Genomic DNA, 19,849 nt, shown 5'->3' on the forward strand with positions numbered 1-19,849 from the left:
TTGATTACCACGAAATCACGAAAAAACTGCAAAGCTAAAGTGCATATATTTAGATGCAGAAATTCCAATCTCTGTGGGAGTTGCTCTTAATTAAGTCCCAGCAAATGATTTTTCAATTAACACTGGCCCAAGGAATGGAAACGGAATGAAAATATTTTTATTTATACAACCGAGGGGCGAGAAAGAATAAGGAGTCGGATCCGGATCCGGGTCCACTTGCAGTCCAAGTCCCTAGCAGGAGACAGCAGGCAGAAGGAGGCGGGATGCGCCGCTGTCAATGTTGGCACAAATTGTTTGTCACGCAGTGCAAATACTTCGTGCTGTTGCTCTGGTATGCGGTATTATGCGCGATTTATTTCTCCAACCCAGTGTGTGTATGTGTGAGTCTCGTCTCCTCCTGGCATCCTCTGTTTTCCTGTTCTCTCTGTGTGTGTGTGTGTGAGACACAACAAGGAGCAACACGAAGACAGCGGGAACAACATCACAGAACCATTGCCCCGCAGCAATGCGCAGCACAGCAACACAAATTTGATATTTGTTGATTTTTCCGTTTTCCTACGCATTTTCCCGACTCCTCCCTTAGCCCCTCACCCACCTCCCCCCTTATCCTGCTCAATTAAAGCCGGAAAAATGTGTAATATTAGACTTAAATGGTGAATAATGTTATAAGCTGCTCGACGGCGTTGGCGAATCTGTCAGCTTATTAACTCAACTTTTACCTGCGCTGCCACAGAACTTTTAATGCATTTTTATGAAGTTTTATGGCCAAGGCGACTTAATTTTATTTACATTTTGCATTTTCCTATTTTGCAGCTCTAAAGTTGCCAAAGTAGTTGATTGGCTTTCCCTGCTGCCACCAAATTGCAAAATAATTGCCGAAGGGGGGGGCAGGAACGATTGCGAAACAAGCTGTGTAATTTCATTGAAAGTGATGCTCGTTTGTGGCCTCTGCTTTTCCTCACCTCTTTGGCTATATATAGTGGCTTCCTTGGGGGTGGTTCCTGCAACGTCCTGGCTTCCTGCAGTTGCAGCACAGAAGAGCGAAATAATACAAAAAAGGCCAGCGATGACAGCAAGTTTGTGTAATGTAATTAATTAATTACGGTGAAACAACGTAGTTACATGTACAGTTATGGAGGACACCAGTGGAGGTCCTAGCTCCCGGCTCCTTCGGTTTTATTAGCCAGCTAAAGAACCCTTTCCCTGCCCCACCAACATTCCAGCCCGCATAGTTTCGTGTTTGCCACCCAGGTAACTTAATTACAAATTATAGTGCAATTAATTCTGCGGCTCGGCATTATTAGGCGCAGAAAAGGAGCTCTCCATTCAGCGTTGGGTAAGTAGATGGAAATTAAATGGAATCCGGCGACCGCAGTCGCTGGGTGTCGGATTGCGACCAGCGAAAGTGCCAAGGATATCCACCATTTGTCCCCCGGACTATAAGCAATCTCCAATGGCCACGTGTATGCTCGTAGCTATAACCTGATATCCGAAATGTTATTGCTTGAGAATACACGTAGTTCAGCGAGATTCGTTCATCAATCCAAACGGAAATCGAAAGTGTAGAAGCCGTTAAAATCACGACTATAACTTTGATGGAACACGGTCCGAGACCATAAAGTGTCTTATGCAAGGTAAGCTTGACCTGAATTTTGTAATTACTTATTCTGCTCTTGAGATTTACTTTCTTTGGTTGTAGGTATCTTTGATGTTTTTAAATTGCAACTAACATTGTCAAAGGGTAATGGAAATAGAGAGATTTAAGAAGAGGTTCCTAAAATTTCAGAAAAATTGGTTGATAAACATGGAAGTTATTGGGCAATAAACAATGCTGTGTCTATGCAACATCGTTGTGTTGTCAGCAACTATGGCTTCAAACAATATGCTTCTGAATAGCACAAGTAGTTAACTTGTAGCCTTATTAATGTAGCTCTCCTATTTGTTTCCAATTCTGCTATTAATAGTTTATACTTTCATTACAACACTATTTCAGTTTCAATATAAAACTTATTAAAATTCAAAGGAAAATCTTAATAAAATGTATTTCCCCAACTAATTAAGGGCTCTAAAGGAATTAAGCCTCTTAACAACTATTCTGTTATTGACTAATAATTATCTTTACAATTTCTTTGAATAGTTTAGAATTTTAATTGAACTAAAGTGGAAGAAGGAAGCCTAATTTTGGTAGTTTTGGAGAGCCAAAATTTGTATACCTTTGAAGCTGGTAATTGGATTCATTTCAATTCGATAGTTTCACTGTTTCAGCTTTTATTTTATTCTTAACAATTTGTTTACAATTTTAACCCCGTATAAAATTTTGAATTGTTTTATTTTCTCTCTGACAAGTTTAGATCAACTCCATATGATTTATGGGGTCTTAAATCACTCCTTCCCTGCGTTTCAAACTTCTGGCTTAAATTGCAATACATAATAATGACAGAATAATGGGAGCCTTTTCCCCACCATTTCCGAGACCTTTGAGCTTTGTAATTATACATACTTCTGGGGAATTTCTTAAGCTCTTTCAGGAAGTTCATAAAACAAATTACGCAATGGTATGACATATGTAAAATGAGAATAAATAATAGCGTTACATCACTTTGAACTGTTCCATAGTTTGCGTTTATTGTACTTATGCAATTTCAATTACGGTTCCCGGGTATTTCAGCACGCGCCCCGCGGTGCCTTTGCCGAAAAATAACTAACAAATCATTGACATGTGTGGGGTGTGTATTTCGGATATTTTCGGGGGCTTAAGCCTTTATGTATTTGCCTGTGAGCCATGTTTGCTGTGGAAACATACGTATATATAAAGAGCCAATTAAAATGTTTTGCTTGTAATCACAGCTCGAAAGTAGGCACCACTTTGTTTAACTTCTGATTAACAGCTTCCTTGGGGGGTTTCTCGGGGTCGGAAGTGGGAGTCGGAGGTTGGTAGGTTTGGGTTTAAAGCGTGGTAGAGATTCCGCCGCGGGGTTGCTTTGGCTGGGAGTGGGGATTTGACAAGCCTTTTAAAAACACACCCACACAGAGCGGGGGGTATGTGTGTGAGTGGGTGTGTGATTTGCATTAATGAGATGCAAATGATTTGTTTATATTTTTTTTTTTACTGCTGTCAGTTGCCAGCTTTTTCCTTTATTGAAAAGTTGCCGGCGCTGCCCCTGCCCCCAGCTCCCTCTCTGATGAAATGAGCAAATAATAAGAAAATATTGATAAAGATGTTAATCAAAGGAAGCTCACGTTGCTCATATAGGCAGTCGTCGAGTACTTGCGACATAATAAATATGTATGTCTTCCCCAACTCCTCGACCATCGGCATCTCTTGATGGGATCTCTCTGGAATGCTCCGGCTGTCACGGGCTGTCTGGCCCCGAACACCTCCACTCCGTCATCGTCCTGGCGAGGCGATGGATGTCCCCGCTGCTGTCTGCTAGTCGCTCAACTCGGAACACACGACGACGACCCGCTGTTTATTATTGTAAGTTACTTGGCGTGCTCACATCAGCGAGCTGGAAGAAATGTGCACTGACAGCACAAGTTACTATGGGCAGGAGCACGAGCAGCGGCATCATCAGGAGGAGCAGCAGCATCAGGAGTCGCTGCTCTCCGAATTTGCATTGTTTTATTTACATATTTTTGCGGCAAACTTTTGCTGGGCGGAGGAAAAAAAGAATACAAACCTAAAGCCATCAATAATGATAATGATGGCATAGGAAGGTTTCAAAAATATTCTCGCAAAGATTTCCAATACTCTTTAATCCTTTTAAGTAACTCGAAATTTAATCTACAATATTACATGTATATTTTAAAAGGGGTTTAAGTATGTAAATCCTTAGAGATTACAATTAAATTCAAACTGTTTCTAAATTCTACACTTTCTAGCATACTTTTGGACTGCATTTTAAAAGATTATAAAACCTCAGCTTTCTTTTATCCTTTTTGATAGCAAGAAGACAAATTTACCAAAGTAATGCTGTATAAAATCATGTAAGAACCTGGAAAAGAATGCTTTACCATCTCTGAAAGCTATAATTTCATGCTTTCAATTTGAATTTAAGCAAAAGAAAACATTTAAATGTTAAACATCCCCTCATTAGGGATGATTTCTTAATATTTTAGAAGCACCCCTCTGCTTGAACATCAATAAAATCTATATCCCAGCAATATCTATCAACACTGAGAACCCCGAGAATTGGTTTCGCTCGGTTAGTTTATAAGGCGGAAATATGCAAATCAAGCCTCAATTTCAGATGGCGGCATAATTTGTTTGTGTTCCAGTCAAAAATTAAACAGCCGACGAGGGCAGGCTATTAACATTTATGCAAATGGTCTAACCATTTTCAGACTCATTAGAAATCAAAACCAAGGTCCAGCTGGCCTTGTTCCACCTCATCCCAAAGTAACAATTACACACGCATTATGGACATTGATTCATGTCGTATCTTTATTTTATACACATTTAGAAATAACATTGTTTTTTTTATTTTTATTTGTTTAGCAATAGCAAATAGTCATAGCTACTAGTATATATAAGTTTAGGGTGTAAAGTTAAGAATTATAAACCGACCTCGGGCATCAATTGCTTATTAGATTAGTCCTAGAAACACCTCGACACACTCACTATCTCAAACCAAACACAGTGTACTTTACATAAATAAACGAAACGAAAACAAACAATTAAAGAATTTCCCTCAAAGCATTGACTCCATTAGAGGTCAATAGTGTTTACAATCAACGATATTTATTCATGAATATTCACAGTGTTTAATTTGTGGCATTACCATGATAAAATTTCAAATAAAAAATCCTCACAAAATTATATTACAATTGACAAATGGCATTTTCATAATATTAATGGTAAAAGGCGCTTAGCTTTGGATGAGCAGACGAAGGCGGAGGCATCGGCATGGTTATCGGCCGGAAGAGCTCCCGGCTGTTTGTCCGTACGGTTGGCGTGCTAGGTGGAGTTGGGTCCGGGTAAAAAGGCAGCTCGAAAGTTAATTAAAAATTTTCAACGCATATTTCTCAATAAAAAAAAAGAAAGGCAAACAAAAGATGAGGGGAAAAAAAAGTGAAGTTAAGTTTAAAAAGCGACTAGCTTGCGGTGTGCATGTTTGTGTATCCGTATCCGTATCCGTAGCCGTATCCGTACATGTGTTGCGGCTTCTCACGTATTTGGCTAATTAAAAAGGCGAGCAACATTATTATTATTAATATATATCCTGACTTTGCCTGCTAGTGCAAGCAGGTCAACTACGCGCTTTCACGTCTCCTCGTTTCTCGTTTCAGTCCGAGCTCAAAGCACGTCCTCACACGGCGCTCCTCATCACCCACCCATCCATCCATCCATCCATCCATCCATGCATTCCCCCATTCCCATCCACCCACAAACACACATTCGGACCTGGGCGGAGCGGGGCGGTGCGTCGAGCTGTGGCTGATCTCCGGACATAAGTACACCAGACAAATTATCTAAAAATTTACTAGCTCCTTTATGTATAACATCTTGCTTTGTGGCTTTTTGCTGGGTTTTTTTTCGGGACTCCATTGGTGCTGGGGTTGTGTGGATCGGGCTTTTTTTCGGGTCGGGGTTGTGCCACTAATGCCTGGCTTATTCTGATGCCGTTTCTGCTGCTGCTGTTGTCACTTGGCTTGATGTATGTTGTGAAGTTTTCATTAGCTGCTGCTCCTCTTGCTGCTGCCCCTGCTCCTGGGCCTTGTGGTCTGCGCCAACATTGAGTTGGCAATTTACTGCCGACGTTGGGCTGTCGCCTTCTATAAAATCAACTGTTTGCCTGTCATCCATCATTGGCCCGGCTGTAGCTCCTACCTCTGCTGCTCCAGGCTCCGAGGATTGTTTTGACATGGCAGCTGCTGATGTTGTTGCCGCTGTCCCGTCCTCGTCCTCGTCCTCGTCCTCGGCCTCGTCCTGTTTGTTTTTCTGCCGCTGCTGCTGCTGCTGGTCATTCATAATAATGCTGAGCGCTGGCTGCGGCAGTGGGCAGCTTTGCTTTTCACCTGATGATGCTTTCAGCAACTCTGGCAAATTATTTTCTAATTGCCTCGCCTTTGGCTGGCCATGATGGAACCGGACGTCGGCGTGGGTGTGGATCAGGGTCTGACCGGGCGCCACTGCCTCTGTCGCTCTGTCCGTACTTTTATCCGACATATTTATAATATCCGCCGCAACGGAATTTAGATTTTCCAGCGTCTTGGACACGCCAGCCTCGCTTTCCCCATCCGGCGGCTGGAGCTTCTTTGGCTCCACTTTGAGCTCCATCTCCTGACCGGACCTATCCTGAGCTGCTTCCGCTCCCTTTGCTGTCTCGCCTACTGCTGTTGCTGCTGCATCATTTATGCCCGATGCTGCTGCTGATGTCGGCTGCTTGCGTCCCTGATTTGTTTCGACATCTGAAATATGCAGGGAATTTCGAAGGCAGAGTGAAAATAAAACAGGAAATGACAAGCGAAACATTTACAGTGAATATTTTCCTGCGAATTGAGAAATAATTTCATGCATATTACGATTATTGTATACAGACAGACCGACAGACAGACACAGACAGCCGTAAAGAACAGCTTTGGGTCCCCGGCTATTGAATGTTCTTCTCTCCGAAATTGAGGGCTTCCTTGGCGCCGCCCATCCACATCCTGCTCTCCATCCACAGGAGCTCTCGCTGGCATTTATTGCCACTGAATCTGTTATTTGTATTGCTTGTTTGGTTGTTACCAACTCACATACGCGGCGGAGGCAAAGGGGATTGGCCCGGTTGTCGAGTGGAATTCAAATTTGAATTTATCTTCCAAACGATTTCACACACAACGCCAAAAAAAAAGAGAAAAGAGGCGGACTTCATGGCAACGAAATCTGCTCTGCCATCGGGATAAAAATTCAAGTGGCAAGGCCAAGACGAAGTTTGGATATTCTATAATTGGACTGCTTCTTAGGGAGAGATTGCACTCATGCAGTTGTCAGTCATCTTTCATGGATCTTAACTCCTTATAGAAACTCCTTATACGAAGCTCAACCCCACGGAATGCTGCACCTTGATGGACTTTAAATTATAAAGTAAAGTTAAACCGTAATGGCAATTCCCTGAGCCTATAAATATTGCCATATTTTTAATATAATATAAAAAATGTCTTTTCACTGCTATCCTTTTAATGCAAAGCCGAATGCCCACTGAAAGGGTATGCAAATGGTTGCCGCAAAAGTTAAGAGCTTAAGCCCTCAATGTGAAAGGCAATGAAGTGTGCCGGCCCCACTCAATTAAGGCCAGGAATGTCGCCAAAGCTCACCTGCTGCTGCTGCAATTCCGGCTCCCGGCGATGATCCTGCTGCTGCTGTGGCATCGCTGGCCCCGCTCGCTTCATCAGACGTGGCCTCTGCACGCTGACCTGCGGCTGGTACTGCTCGTGTTCCTGCTGCCGCAATGGCCGCAGTTATTTGATTGCGCAAGCCCTGGATATCCGGCATGTCGGCCACGTTGATGCGCTGTAGGTGGACCTGCATCAGTCGCCCGTTGCCGCCGTGTCCCAGGAAGACGCGACGCACAGTGGCGAATTGCTCTCGGCCCTGCAGCCACTGCCCCACCACGGGCAGTCGTCTCAGGTTGGCCAAGGCCACGCCGACGGCGTAAGTGGGTCCAGGTGCACGCTGAGGCTCCGGTTGCTGATTTTGCTGCTGCTGTTGCTGTCGCTGCTGCTGGCGCTGTGCTGCCAGTTGGCTGAAGAGTCGCGTCACGATGAGACGGGCACGTTGCATGGCCGCCTGCTGGCCAACGACGGGAGCTCCCGCTCCTGCGTCCACCTGGACTGCAGCACCCGGAGCTGGAGCTGCTCCACCCCGTGCTGCTGCTGCGGCCGCCGCTGCTGCGGCTGCCCCCTGGTTGCGTGTGATTATGAAGACCTGGTGCTGGGCCATGATGGCTGGCAGCTCGTAGCGATGAAAGAAGAACACCATCGAGTGCTGCGAGAAGGGAAAAAGCAGGACCCAAGCTCAGACAGATATATGGTTAAAGCATGAGAGGATGAGACGTTATGCCATGGGTTTGCCGGGCACGTGAGCCAAGTCCGGGTCTGCACGTGAGCCTCCGCCCCAGCAGCCCGGCTGGAAACAATGCCACAATGGCAATGGCATTGGCGGATCGGGGCAGCCACCAGAATGGCAATTTGTCATGCACTTGACAGGCGTAAACATGGCCGGAGTTCGTTTCCATCATTGTCGCAGCGCCGTTGCATAACGCATTCATTATTCGCCATGGTTACGCCATGGCCATGGGGCCATAAGGCCATCCAGCCATCCAGCTTGGCTGCACATCCCGCACTCACCTGTGTGAAGAGGTACGAGGAGAGCAGGGCCAGCGTCCTGTACTGTCCACTGAAGCGGTAGTGATACGCATAGAACGCAAAGTGGTATAGGTAGAAGAACCTGCGAGGAGGAAATGAACAAAAAAATGGGTAGGTTAGAAGAAGGTCCAAACAATCGGCCAATGCCGAATGCAGGCAGAGAGATAGATGCTTGCCTCCCACATTCATGTGGTTTATTTTTGGTGACAATAGCAAAGGGGGTCCTTCTTCAGGTTTGGTAAGATTGATATACTGTGCTGGTGCACATTACCAGATAATTTGGTGCAGAACGGGCCACTTTTCAAGAAATTGTTGTGGCTAAAGTTTGCTTAATCAGTTAAATTTCATATAATAATAAAACATTTGAACATTTTTTGTTTAATTTAGTTTACAAGAATCTACAAAATATCATTTTTCAGGAGAACACTTTAAACTTTGCGATACTCATACGTTGAAAACCAAATGACCTCTGACTTAATCAAATTTGGTATGATCGAAGTAAAAGTTTGACACAATATTCTTAAGATATACATACATAAAAAATATCAAAATCTACTCTCCAAACATCGTTTGCTCGTAAACCTAATTAAAAAAGAATCAAAATAACCGCTTACTTTTGCTCTTTTCTATAGCTCTCTAACTTTAGATGGGAAAGAAATTTTCGTTCTATTCAGACCGATTTCCTTCTCTCTGACCCTCCCTTGCATCTTTGCTGTGATCTACAAGCAATGAATAACTGCTCTCTGAGAGAGCATTGCATTAAATTTCTCTGAATTCACAAGAAATCTTCTTGACTCCGACAGAAACCTCTCTTGTAAGGACTCTTTTTCGTGTCGCCTTTATAGTAGAACCGAATGATTTTTCGGATTGAGCTGTATTTTAGAGTTCTGTCAATAGCTAAGTGATACATTGTCCCCACTCCAGTTTCCTCACAAGTGTCAAAAGCACTTAAGGACAGAGAGAAGCAATCTAGCAAACCAAAACACATTCACTATGAACAATCTTTTTCCTCTCCGGTTTCTTTAAAGCTGTCAAAAATTGGTGTCTGAGCCTACGAAAAAAAAACCCTCATCAAACATCGGTGATCACGTGGGGGGTTGATGTTTTTCAAGGACTGAAGGGGGCTATCATGATTACCATTCGACAAAATGGTATTTAGCTGACTGAAATAAAAAGCGAAAACATATTGGTTTCTGTTTTTCTATTTTTGTTTTTATTTTTCCTCGACCCATCTTCCCCAACAGTTTGTTTTTTGGGGCTGGGCATAAGCTGCGGAGAAATGGGTCAGACGTGTGGCGGATAGATGGGAGTACAGGGGCCATGACATAAGAGTAACAAGTAACCGTAGCCGAGGCGGACAAATATCAAAACTGCCAAGACAACAGCGCGCGGCTAGAAACGGAAACAACAATAGCCGAAGGAGCGGAAGGAGCCGAGGGAGGAGCGGAAGGAAGGACGCAAGGAAAAACACTCAAGAGGATTTAATAATATAAATAATTGCTGGCGCTGTTAGTTGAATTGTTGCTCGCCAAAGACAACAAATAAAAAACACAATGGATGCCCGTAACAACAACAGAAGCAACAATAATGACAGCCAGGCCGACTCCATTGATAAGCATGGCCGAGCGGACAAACAGCCGGACCAGGGAGACGACGGGACATCCGGATGGACAGAGCCTGACAACCGGACCGAGGTCGGTCCTTTGGCGGAATTCAACTTTAATTTATTATTAGAGAGCCGGCTTGTTTTTTTTTCTTTTTTGGGTTCCATGATTGAGTTATGTTATTGAATTTAATTCGAGTTGATTGTGCACACACACACAACCTCTAGGACTCTTCGCCGACATCAATATCAACGGCGACAAATGAAGACACACGACACTTATTTAGCAAGCCTTTCCAGGGCATTGCGCAAACCAGGGAGCGAGCACATTGAGCATTATGGACACATCCCCCGCCAATCGCTTGCCAGCAATTTCCTCAATTTCCCCTACTCCCCCCTGGAGTCCTGGGGAAACGGATGTGGAAGTGGAAGTGCGAGCTGCAGACACGTAGACAACACTTATCGCCCGTTCGTTTCCGTTTCATTCGCTTTTCTAATGTAGCGTAGCGTTGACAAGCAGCTACACGCCTGTTGTGCTATCCCCGCATCCTTTACCCTTTCCTGTGACTGTGACCCTCTCACTCTCCCTTTACCCACTCATCCGTTCTCATCCTTGCCACATACCACATTACACCACAGCGCCTTGCAGTGCCTCAGGCAAGGCACAGTGCACTGACGGCGACGAAATCCCTGTCTGACAGGCTGCATTATCATATGGATACTCCGGCTAGGACTCTGGCGAACAGCGTGTCCTCACAGCGGACAAGTCTTTAAAGTGGACACAATAATATATTTTAGTGGATAACTTCCTTAAAAGACAATGTTTTGGGAAGGATAGATCCCTTTAACAGAGAACTTTTCATGGTATTAGCTTAAATCTATTTTTAGTTCACATAAGCAATACTAATTAAATTATTTAATAGAAGAATATAAAAAAAGAGCATTTGATTTTAATATAATACATTTACTATAAGTACATGAAGTATTTTGATTTTAAGAGTTCTTTTAGAAAATAATAATGCGTTTTTGAGCTTGTACTAAGATATTTCCTTAAATATACAATTACTATTCATCATCATCGAGTGTTTAAAATACAAAAATACACAAACTGCAAAGGCTTTTTCTCTGTGAAGTTCGCACTTTTCAGACTGCTGCAGTGCGGCGTAGAGATATCAGAATTAAACCATTTTTAATTAAAAACATTCTTGTTTTTTTCTCACAAAGCTTTCACTGCCATATTCAGTTTCGCAGCCATTATTGGACCAGTGTGCGACGGATGGCAGGACGGATGTGCGCCAGGCAAATACTGTTTGGCTTTCATATCCTTCGACCCGAGAGGGAGACCGAAGGCGGAAGTGGGCGGAGATGGCAGTATAGGATGGCAAATAGGACAACTGTTGCATGTGTCTGGGCATTGAGACTGAGTCGGAGGAGTGTAGTTAAGTAAGCACCTCGGTTAAACCTGCACTGTTGCTTCTGACGGCTCCTCCAGCGACGGTGTGTGATCCGATCTGCGTCATAAGTGTTTATTTGTTGCCAGCAAACAGGGTAGCAGCAACGAGGGGGTCCCAGTAATAGTTAAAGTGCTCAATGAGCTTGTAAGCACTTTTGCTGGTGTAGCTGCTTTTAATAGCATTTGCATATGGGATTGCATATCTTTGCCGTGAGTGCTCTGAACAGCAGCGTTATGAGTAGTATTATGAGTTCGATTAGGTGGGGGAAAAGACCCTCGAATGCAACTCGAAACTTAATTGAAATATTACAAAAAAACTGAAGTATTTACAAGGCAAACACTATGTGCTCACTGACCCTGCTGCTGCTGCTGCCTCTAAATGCGTGAAAACGACCCATTTTCATGCATAAATTGGAACAGAGTTGGCGCATACGTATGCAAACAGCAGCAAGGAGACAAAGGCACGTTGCGCATACGCCATGTTGGCAAACAAACAACAAGCTGAAACTGAAACAAACGGAGCACAAACACACAAGTTGACAGGCCTCGGCAGAGGAGGAGGCAGCGTATAACAATGAAGCGATTTTGCCTCGTTATGAACACTCATCAACTGCACCTTTGAACAACACCCACTCGGTTAGGGGATACGCCCAGGACACGGCCAGGAGAGTATGCCAACCCAACCCTCCCCCCTTTGGGTGGCCACTTCTGCTCGTCGCTCGACGCTCGGCTCGGTTGGACAAAAGTTATGGCAGAAAAACAAACTTGACGCAATTATACTTTGCGTAACATGATCTCAATCAACACGAAAACAGCCAAAGGAGTGCAAAGCGTAAGGAAAATGCCACCGCCTTTTGCCCCTCCCACTCTCCCCCGATTTCCCGGGGCCTTCTTCACCATGGTTCCCAATGCCGATGCCGTTGACGTTGAGGCTAACCCGCCGACACCGTGGCCACCTTTGCGACCGAGCAGCGGCAACAATGGCAAGCGAATATATATATTATATGGTCTTTTGGTCCCAATATATATATGAACGCATATATATATATAGCACAGCTATGGCCCGTGTGTTTGTTAGCGTAACAAGCGTGTAAACAACAGGACGAAAGCAGAGACGAAGGTAGCTACTTGAGGCGCGCTACTGTAACCGACGACCTGACCCCTTTTCACCCCTTCCAGCCAGGAGTTGTGCCTGGCATTTTGCTCTTTGATGCCGCCAAGGCGATGTCTTAGCAGTGCTGTCAATTCGTCCTGATTCTGGTTAGATTGTGTACTTGGTTTAAGGGGTTTTAGGATGAAAGTATGCCAAATATGTCACTGCTCGGTAATCTGATCTTTAACGATTACATTTCTGAATTTTAAAGCTTGGACAATAGACGAGCAATCAAAGCCGCGAGTGAAGACGACGAGATTGAGAGCAAAACGACGAGTAAAGGAAGCGATATTAAAACCATCACAAAGATGAGTAACTGATGATCAAGGCAACGAGAATGAGAGCAGAACGCGGACTATATTTGATATAAACTGGTTCATTCATTTACAACATTTAACTTTTAGTTTTTTCTCTGTATAATAAAAGACATTTTATGCAACACTCTTTCTAAAAAAACAACAGCTATAAATTAGTGATTAACTTTTAATATACAAATACGTCTTTAAATTTTCCAAATATCTTATATCGTTTACCCTCCACTTTGCCCGATCTGTTGTGCTTAATGAAATAAGCCATTGACAGCACTGGTCCTTCGGCCTTAGCGCAACAGCTTCCTCGCCAGCTTCTCGGTGCGACAAACAATCTGCGCAGGACTCAAGTAGGATTCGTAGCCAGCGGGCAATGGAGAGGCAGAACTGGCGGGCAGGCAGGCAGGCAGGTGTTTCTTTTAGCTTTTTCCTGTGCGTTTGCAGCTCATTTAATACGTGTCGTCTGCCCCGTGCCTGGCAACCAGATTTAAGCACAAAAGAAGCATTACGCGCCGCAAGAAGCCACAGGGCAAAATAAGAAGCTGGCGCGAACAGAAAGGGCTACTGGGATGGGGTGAAAGTTGGGTGTCAGGGGCTTATTATGCTCCACCTTTCCACACAGCCGTATGGAAGCCGGTAGTTAGGGATGGCTTGGCGGCCTCGTTAAACGGCGATTAAGAGGAGCCGAGCGAGGCAAGGCAGGGCAGGAGCTCCTTTGATGGCTTTAAACTCCCTTAAAAGTCAATTAGAATGAATTGAAGGCAATTGACAGGAAGTTCAGAAGGTTAGTTGTTGGCTGTCTAAAAGCAGAAGCAGCTAGAGTTGGAACTGGAGCTGGGGCTAGAGGTTTTGTTGCCCCGTTCGACGGCTGTGAGTACGGGCCACTTGACAGTTTTAAGCTTCCAACTGCCGTCTGCAATTCAACCATTTGCAATTCACGTTGATTGCAACTTTTAGCAAAGTTTAAGTACACAAATTAGTCTATGCAATGAAATTAATACCGTTTGGGGGCACCGCGATAGCGGGGATCGGCAGGCGGGGCTTTCTGGGACACAGCTAAAAAGCGAAAAGCGCCGCCAGCTTGTTTGTCTTGTATGCTAACTTCAATGCCAGCCGGCTTTGGCCCGAGCTTGGGCCTTGGCTGACTGCCTGCCTTTCGCAGACCAAGTTAACCGCAAAAACAGGCAGGCAAATACGGAAGCACGAGCAGAAGGATCACGAGAAGGAGCACCACCACCACCAGCAGGCAGGAAGGAAGTCAGGAAGGAAGCAGCAGAACAAGCAATCCCGGCCCTGTAACCCATAACCGCAGGACCAACAACAGCAGGGCCAAACCAGAAGCTAGCAAGAGGAGGGAGTTTATATATTTAGAAAACCGAAGTTTTATATACCCAACCAGGAATTCTAAATAAGTAAAAGTTACATTTTAAGCTAGTTTAATAATAAACTTGAAAGTTTCTTTAACATCTTAAACACGTAGTCATTTTTCTCAAAAATAATGATACCTAAGGTAGGTGAGCGAATAACTTGAATAACCTTGCAGTTATGTATACTGTCTAGTAAACTTTTAAGGAAGGAATAAATAATAGAACATATTTGAAAAGAATAACAAGAGCCACAAGCTCGTAAACAGAAGCTATTTTAAAAAATGGCATTAAAATAAAGAAAAAAGATAAGACAAAAGCATATTTGACGTCGTAAAGTTTCCTTAACCGTTTTAATCATTCCCTTTCTATTCCTTTTCCTATTAGAATCTTATATAAGTTTCTCTCTCATTGTGTATTCAGAGAGACAAAATGCTAAACTTTCTGAGAGAGCAGCTGAAACGGAACTCTCACGTTCCCTATTGTAGTTCTCAAGAGAGCGAAAATGTAGAGATATTCCTTCATGATTTGAGAACTTTTTAGTAAGACGAAAACTAATTTGCAAGCTGTGAAATTTCCATATAACTTACATATAAATGGAAAATCGAAAGGGAACATTGATTATAGATAGTATATAGTATAGTATTATTAAGTAATCTTATTATAAGATTGCGCATTTTTGTGGCTTTCAACGGTCATACAGCATATGCTAGACCTTTTTTGATAAGAACATGGCCAATAAGAGATCTTATTCTATGTTTTTAAGTTCGATTGAAATTCTTCTTTAAAACTTCTAGATATTTCATAAATATTTACATACATATATTGAGTTACGTTTTCCTACTCAAACTATAATTGCCCAGTGCAAGGGTATTGAAAAACAGTCCCGGAAACCCCTTTCACCGCCCGGGGCAGTCAATAACAGCAAAATTAAACCGTACGAAAGCACACACACACACACACACACACACAATTTCCCTCTCCCCGCACAAAACACACCCTCCAGACACACACGCAGAAGAAAAACTCAGATGCCTGCATTTATGGTTCCGGCGGAGTGTCCGGTCCATATGGCACTCACATTCTAGTACAGACATGGATAGTGCAGACCCTTTGCTGAATTAATTTCACTTAAAGCGAGGACCAAGCAGCTGCCCCAGGAGAAGCTCTCCTCCTTGGATCCATATTTTAGCTACCTAGACGAAGGCGAAACATCGAATATTGTTTGCCATTCAATTGCACAGAAAAGGATTCTCAACCGGCGCACACACTGCAATTGGATATTTTTCCATTCAAAAGTTTTTGCCTCACAAAAAGTTTGACAATCTCGGGGCAAGCAAATGATGAGTTATGCGAAACTCCAAGGGTCGGCAGACACAAAAGATACTTCTTTTGGCCAACAGCAGCACATCAGCCAGCCAGCCCCGCAGATTAGTAGTCTCGGTGCGTATGGAAACTATCGATGGCATCCGGAATCAAGACTACCTTTTCATCTCGATTTAGAGATGCATATGTATGTATATATTTGAGAGTCACAAGGATCTCTATGGGTGCTCCTTATTCTCTTCATAAATTGTTAATTTCTGTCCCACATACACCGAGCGAAAGCTCCCTGCTAATTGAGGCTATATCGCCTGGGCATTTCCCAGCTGTCGCTGCCATTGCCATTTTCCATTTCCATAACAATCCCGCGACAAGCTCTGGGCAAACACAAGCCGGAAGCATTTAAAATCATTCGCGTCGATGAATCTTTAATGAATATAAATACGACGACAAGTGGTCTTCAAGGAGACCAAGCGAGTGGGCCTCGTTTTCAGGGAGCAATGATAGCCATTTAATTCGGCGCAAATTACGCAAAATCAACACCGCAAGCAAGGAGGCGGCGAGGGCAGTGATTGAGGACGGATGCATGCACATGAATTCATAATCAAGGCGCACGAACGGACCGGCGGACGGACGTTCGCTAAAAAGGGAATTTTCGAGTGTCTTTTTGAATTATTGATGGTCCCTCCTTCGGCGCATCGTGGAAATTGATGCCCGAGTTGCCGAAAAAAAAGTAAAAATAATTTCTATGCGGCGGCCGCTTCTCAATTATGCAAAGTGCGCGTAATAAACCGCAAAGTAGCTACGCTTCTGGACTGGGGATGGGTTACGAAACGATGGGGTTGTCCTGTCCTGTCCTTTCCTGACGTGCATAGTCATTAATGTCGATCGAACGGGAATGAGCCGGGCTCTAAATTTCCTTCGCTTTTCCGCATATTTCCCTCTCCTTTTTTTTTGTGTTATGAAGAAGCGAGTTTATTTAAATGTTTGCTAATGGCGCGGCTCAGTTGGTTGGGAGCTACATGGATGTGGCTTGGCGCTTGGGTTACGCTTGTTGACTTAAGTGATGAAATTCTCTGTTTGCCGGTGTCTGTGTGTTGGTGTGTGTGAGTGGGCGTGGGTGTGGGTGTGGGAGTGGGGAACACTACCCAACGCCCGCCCCCAGGCGAAGGGGATGGCTGGCCACTGGTCGATTTGTTCCTGGCCCCGGGGGAGGCTTGCGCAAGCCAAGTTAATTTTCAAATAACAACCGGGACTTCTCTAACGGTCGTCGGTTGGCCAGGGCAAGGAGTGTGAAATACGCTGGAGAAGGAAAATATGCGAAACCGAACGAAATGAACTGTTAAGTGCTGATGACGGCTATGGGAACGGGAGGGCCAAGATGCCGACTGGATGCTATTATCTATGGCCCGACGGCAGCAGCAACATACAGACATTGATGCTGGAAAGGATTGCAGACTTAATGTAATTGAATTTGTCATTTGTTCGGGCCACGGACGATTTCACAGAAAAATAAAAATCAAACACGACCTGAGAGCCTTCCTGAAAACGCGCTTGGGGATGCCAGTTAAGAGAGTGTGGTACGCACCTGAGCCAATGACGCTTGGTGATGCTCGTGTGGCAACATATGGCGTCGTATTGATCCGCTATCCACACAATCAGTATGATGTAGAAGGCCGTCGTGGTGTCGTTGAAAAATTCCGACATAATGGCCTCCATTCCTGCAGCAGAGGGAGAGAGCCAGAGATAACGAAGGGTTAATGACCATGAAAGTTAATTAGTCGCAAGGGCTTTAGCTTACCTACGAGCGCCAGAATGACGGTTAGCAAAGGAGCTATGGGAAACCGGGCGGACACATTGTACTCCAGCATTTGCAGCAGGTCCACTGTTGAGATGGAAAACAGATTTTCAATGGATTTCAATTAAACAAGGTTCTTCGCTGTAGCTACCTATGAAGACAAAGATCTGGTGATGCGAGTACCGAAGCAGCATGGATACAGAGAAGGTCTGAAGGTAAGAGTTTAGTTAGTGTTAATCGTTAATTAATTGAATTGAAGTGTCACTCACAAACAGAAGCATCACACAAAAGGCAACGGGATAGCTGCTCCAGGCGGCCCACCACATGGACACGAAGCGATAGTGCTCGCCGGTGATCACATTGCGCAGATAGCCCTTGTTCTCCTCCTTCTCGGCAATGGTTCTCACAGAAGCCATCAGCAGGTCATCATAGCTGTGCAGAAAGCAGGTTTTAATTTAAGGAAATAGATTAAGATAGCAAATACCCTACCCAAGCAATCGCTTCAGCAGATAGCGCGTCAGCCCGTCGCCGAAGCACTTGTTCGTATTGGGATCCAGCTGGACAGTGAGCACGGGGATCTGCAGGCGCTTCCTTGTGGCAGCAGACAGGCGCAGATGGCCGTACTCCAGCGAGTACTCCACAATGTACTGCTCCTCTGTAAGAACAAACATAAGAAAATGGTTTAATTCCTTTTGGTATGACGCCCGTAATCATAATCCCACCATCATCCTCTTCGTTCTTGAGCTGTATGGCATTGGGATGGTCGTAGGTGTCCAGTATATTGATGGCATCAAAGTAGTAGTACAGCGATTCGTTGCTGTAGGCAAAGGTGGGGCGAACGGGCAGGCCCAGTCTGCCCAGGATCGATTCGTAGCGCCTCAGCTGGTTATGATTCTCGTGGGTTTGTGGGCCTATGCCGTAGTAGCTAAAAGAGTAGAGACTTTCATGAGTCATGATCCTTCATTACTGTCTAGGATTACCCACTAGGAATCCTTTAAAGAGCGCACTATATGCTGATCCCGCTTGATGCCCTGCCAAATGGCTCGTTTCTCCGCCAGATGGGGTATGATCTCCACTCTGCCAAAAAGGAGTACAGATAATTAGCAATAAGGATTGACTAGGGAGTAAGCCTTGCCTGATGACTCCCTCGCGTGGCCAGTTCTGCACCTCCTGCAGACAAGTGCAGGGATTCTTAATGAACGCGTTGTGCACGTAGATGAGGGTGAAGAAGAACAGCAGCGCCTTGGCCAGCAGTAGGAACTCGATGGTCAGCTGCACCTTCCTGGATCACACACACAGATAATGATAATAAGAGAGCCGCAGAGATAAGACAGGGTGCAATGACACTTACCGTGGAACCAGCTCCGCGTAGGCAGCCGCCGCCCGAAAGTAAATGGCATGGAACAGGCGGTCCCGCATGTTCATCATGTTGTTCTGCAAGCCAAAACAGGGCCAAGATAAGGGTGCCGCTCTAGCATGTGGACACTCACCTGTCCGCCACCGCCGCCGCCTCCACCGCCCGCCAGCACCCGATTGCGTCCATTTCCATTTGCATTATTCCCGTTGATGTTATTGATTGCGTTGGCCACCGCAATTTCGGCCGCGTTCTCCGGCAGCACCGCGGCCATGGCTGGTGGCGAGTTGTGTTTTGGTTACTACTTCCGCGTCTGGTGGTCAGGCCGCTCTTCCGCAATCCGTTAAACTCCGTTTTCGCCTCTTTCGTATCTTGAATATCGGAGAGTTGGCCAAAAAAAATCACTTGGCGATGTTGTTGTTGTTTACGTTGTTGTTGTCGGTCACAGCTTTTTCAGTGTGACCATCGGTGGAATATTGCAAAATACCAGCAGCAAACTATCGATAGAAGTAAAGCGATAGATTTATTTATTATTTACTTAGTAAATTAATAATAAATGTTTAGATAAATTTATATTTTTATAATTATTTTAATTTTTTACCCTTTAATATATATTTAAAATATATAATTCATCATATTATTTTCCGCAATTGACTAATTTCACTTCTCTGAAAAAAAGTGTTGGAAAATCTGCCAATCTAGGAAGCACAGGCTCCCTGCGAACCGACCGAACCAGTTCCATTTCCAACTGGTTACCCGCCAAAAGCTTCCATAATTCAAATTTAAAAATACCGTTGTTAGAATCTTTTTATCTTTATTTTCTGCAAACCAATGTACGAAATTAAATATTCTCAATGCCTCCAGCGACTTGCGATTTTTCCGTTTCGTCATATAAATAAGCTACATTGAATGTCGTTTAATTTAGTTTTACATTGATTGGTGGTTGTGATTTCTTTATTCATTTTTACGCCATTGTTTCTATAGTTGTTGTTCTCATAGTCATATATGTATATGTAGTTACGCATATGTGTGTTATGATGTATATATATAACTACATACGTGGTTTATCTCATTAAGCTACAAAATTATATACTCATAAGACGAATACAAACGTTTCCCTCTCGTTATTCGTTTTATATTTGTT

At 44.2% G+C, this 19,849-nt stretch overlaps 1 protein-coding gene across 1 annotated transcript; it reads right to left on the bottom strand.

Annotated features, from left to right (window-relative positions):
• Positions 1-4,417: 4,417 nt before the first annotated feature.
• LOC108078365 (membralin) lies at positions 4,418-19,154 on the bottom strand. The gene is made up of 13 exons (XM_017172187.3): positions 18,842-19,154; positions 18,703-18,785; positions 18,487-18,633; positions 18,336-18,428; positions 18,074-18,276; positions 17,841-18,006; positions 17,621-17,783; positions 17,503-17,560; positions 17,355-17,438; positions 17,142-17,274; positions 8,332-8,431; positions 7,300-7,969; positions 4,418-6,411 (listed from the first exon to the last, which is right to left on the bottom strand). The coding sequence occupies exons 1-13, from the start codon at positions 18,977-18,979 to the stop codon at positions 5,612-5,614; spliced, it is 2,838 nt and encodes a 945-aa protein (XP_017027676.1). The 5' UTR covers positions 18,980-19,154; the 3' UTR covers positions 4,418-5,611.
• Positions 19,155-19,849: the final 695 nt, after the last annotated feature.

The sequence above is a fragment of the Drosophila kikkawai genome, chromosome 2R (genome assembly GCF_030179895.1).
Source record: "Drosophila kikkawai strain 14028-0561.14 chromosome 2R, DkikHiC1v2, whole genome shotgun sequence".
NCBI classification, from domain to species: Eukaryota; Metazoa; Arthropoda; class Insecta; order Diptera; family Drosophilidae; genus Drosophila; species Drosophila kikkawai.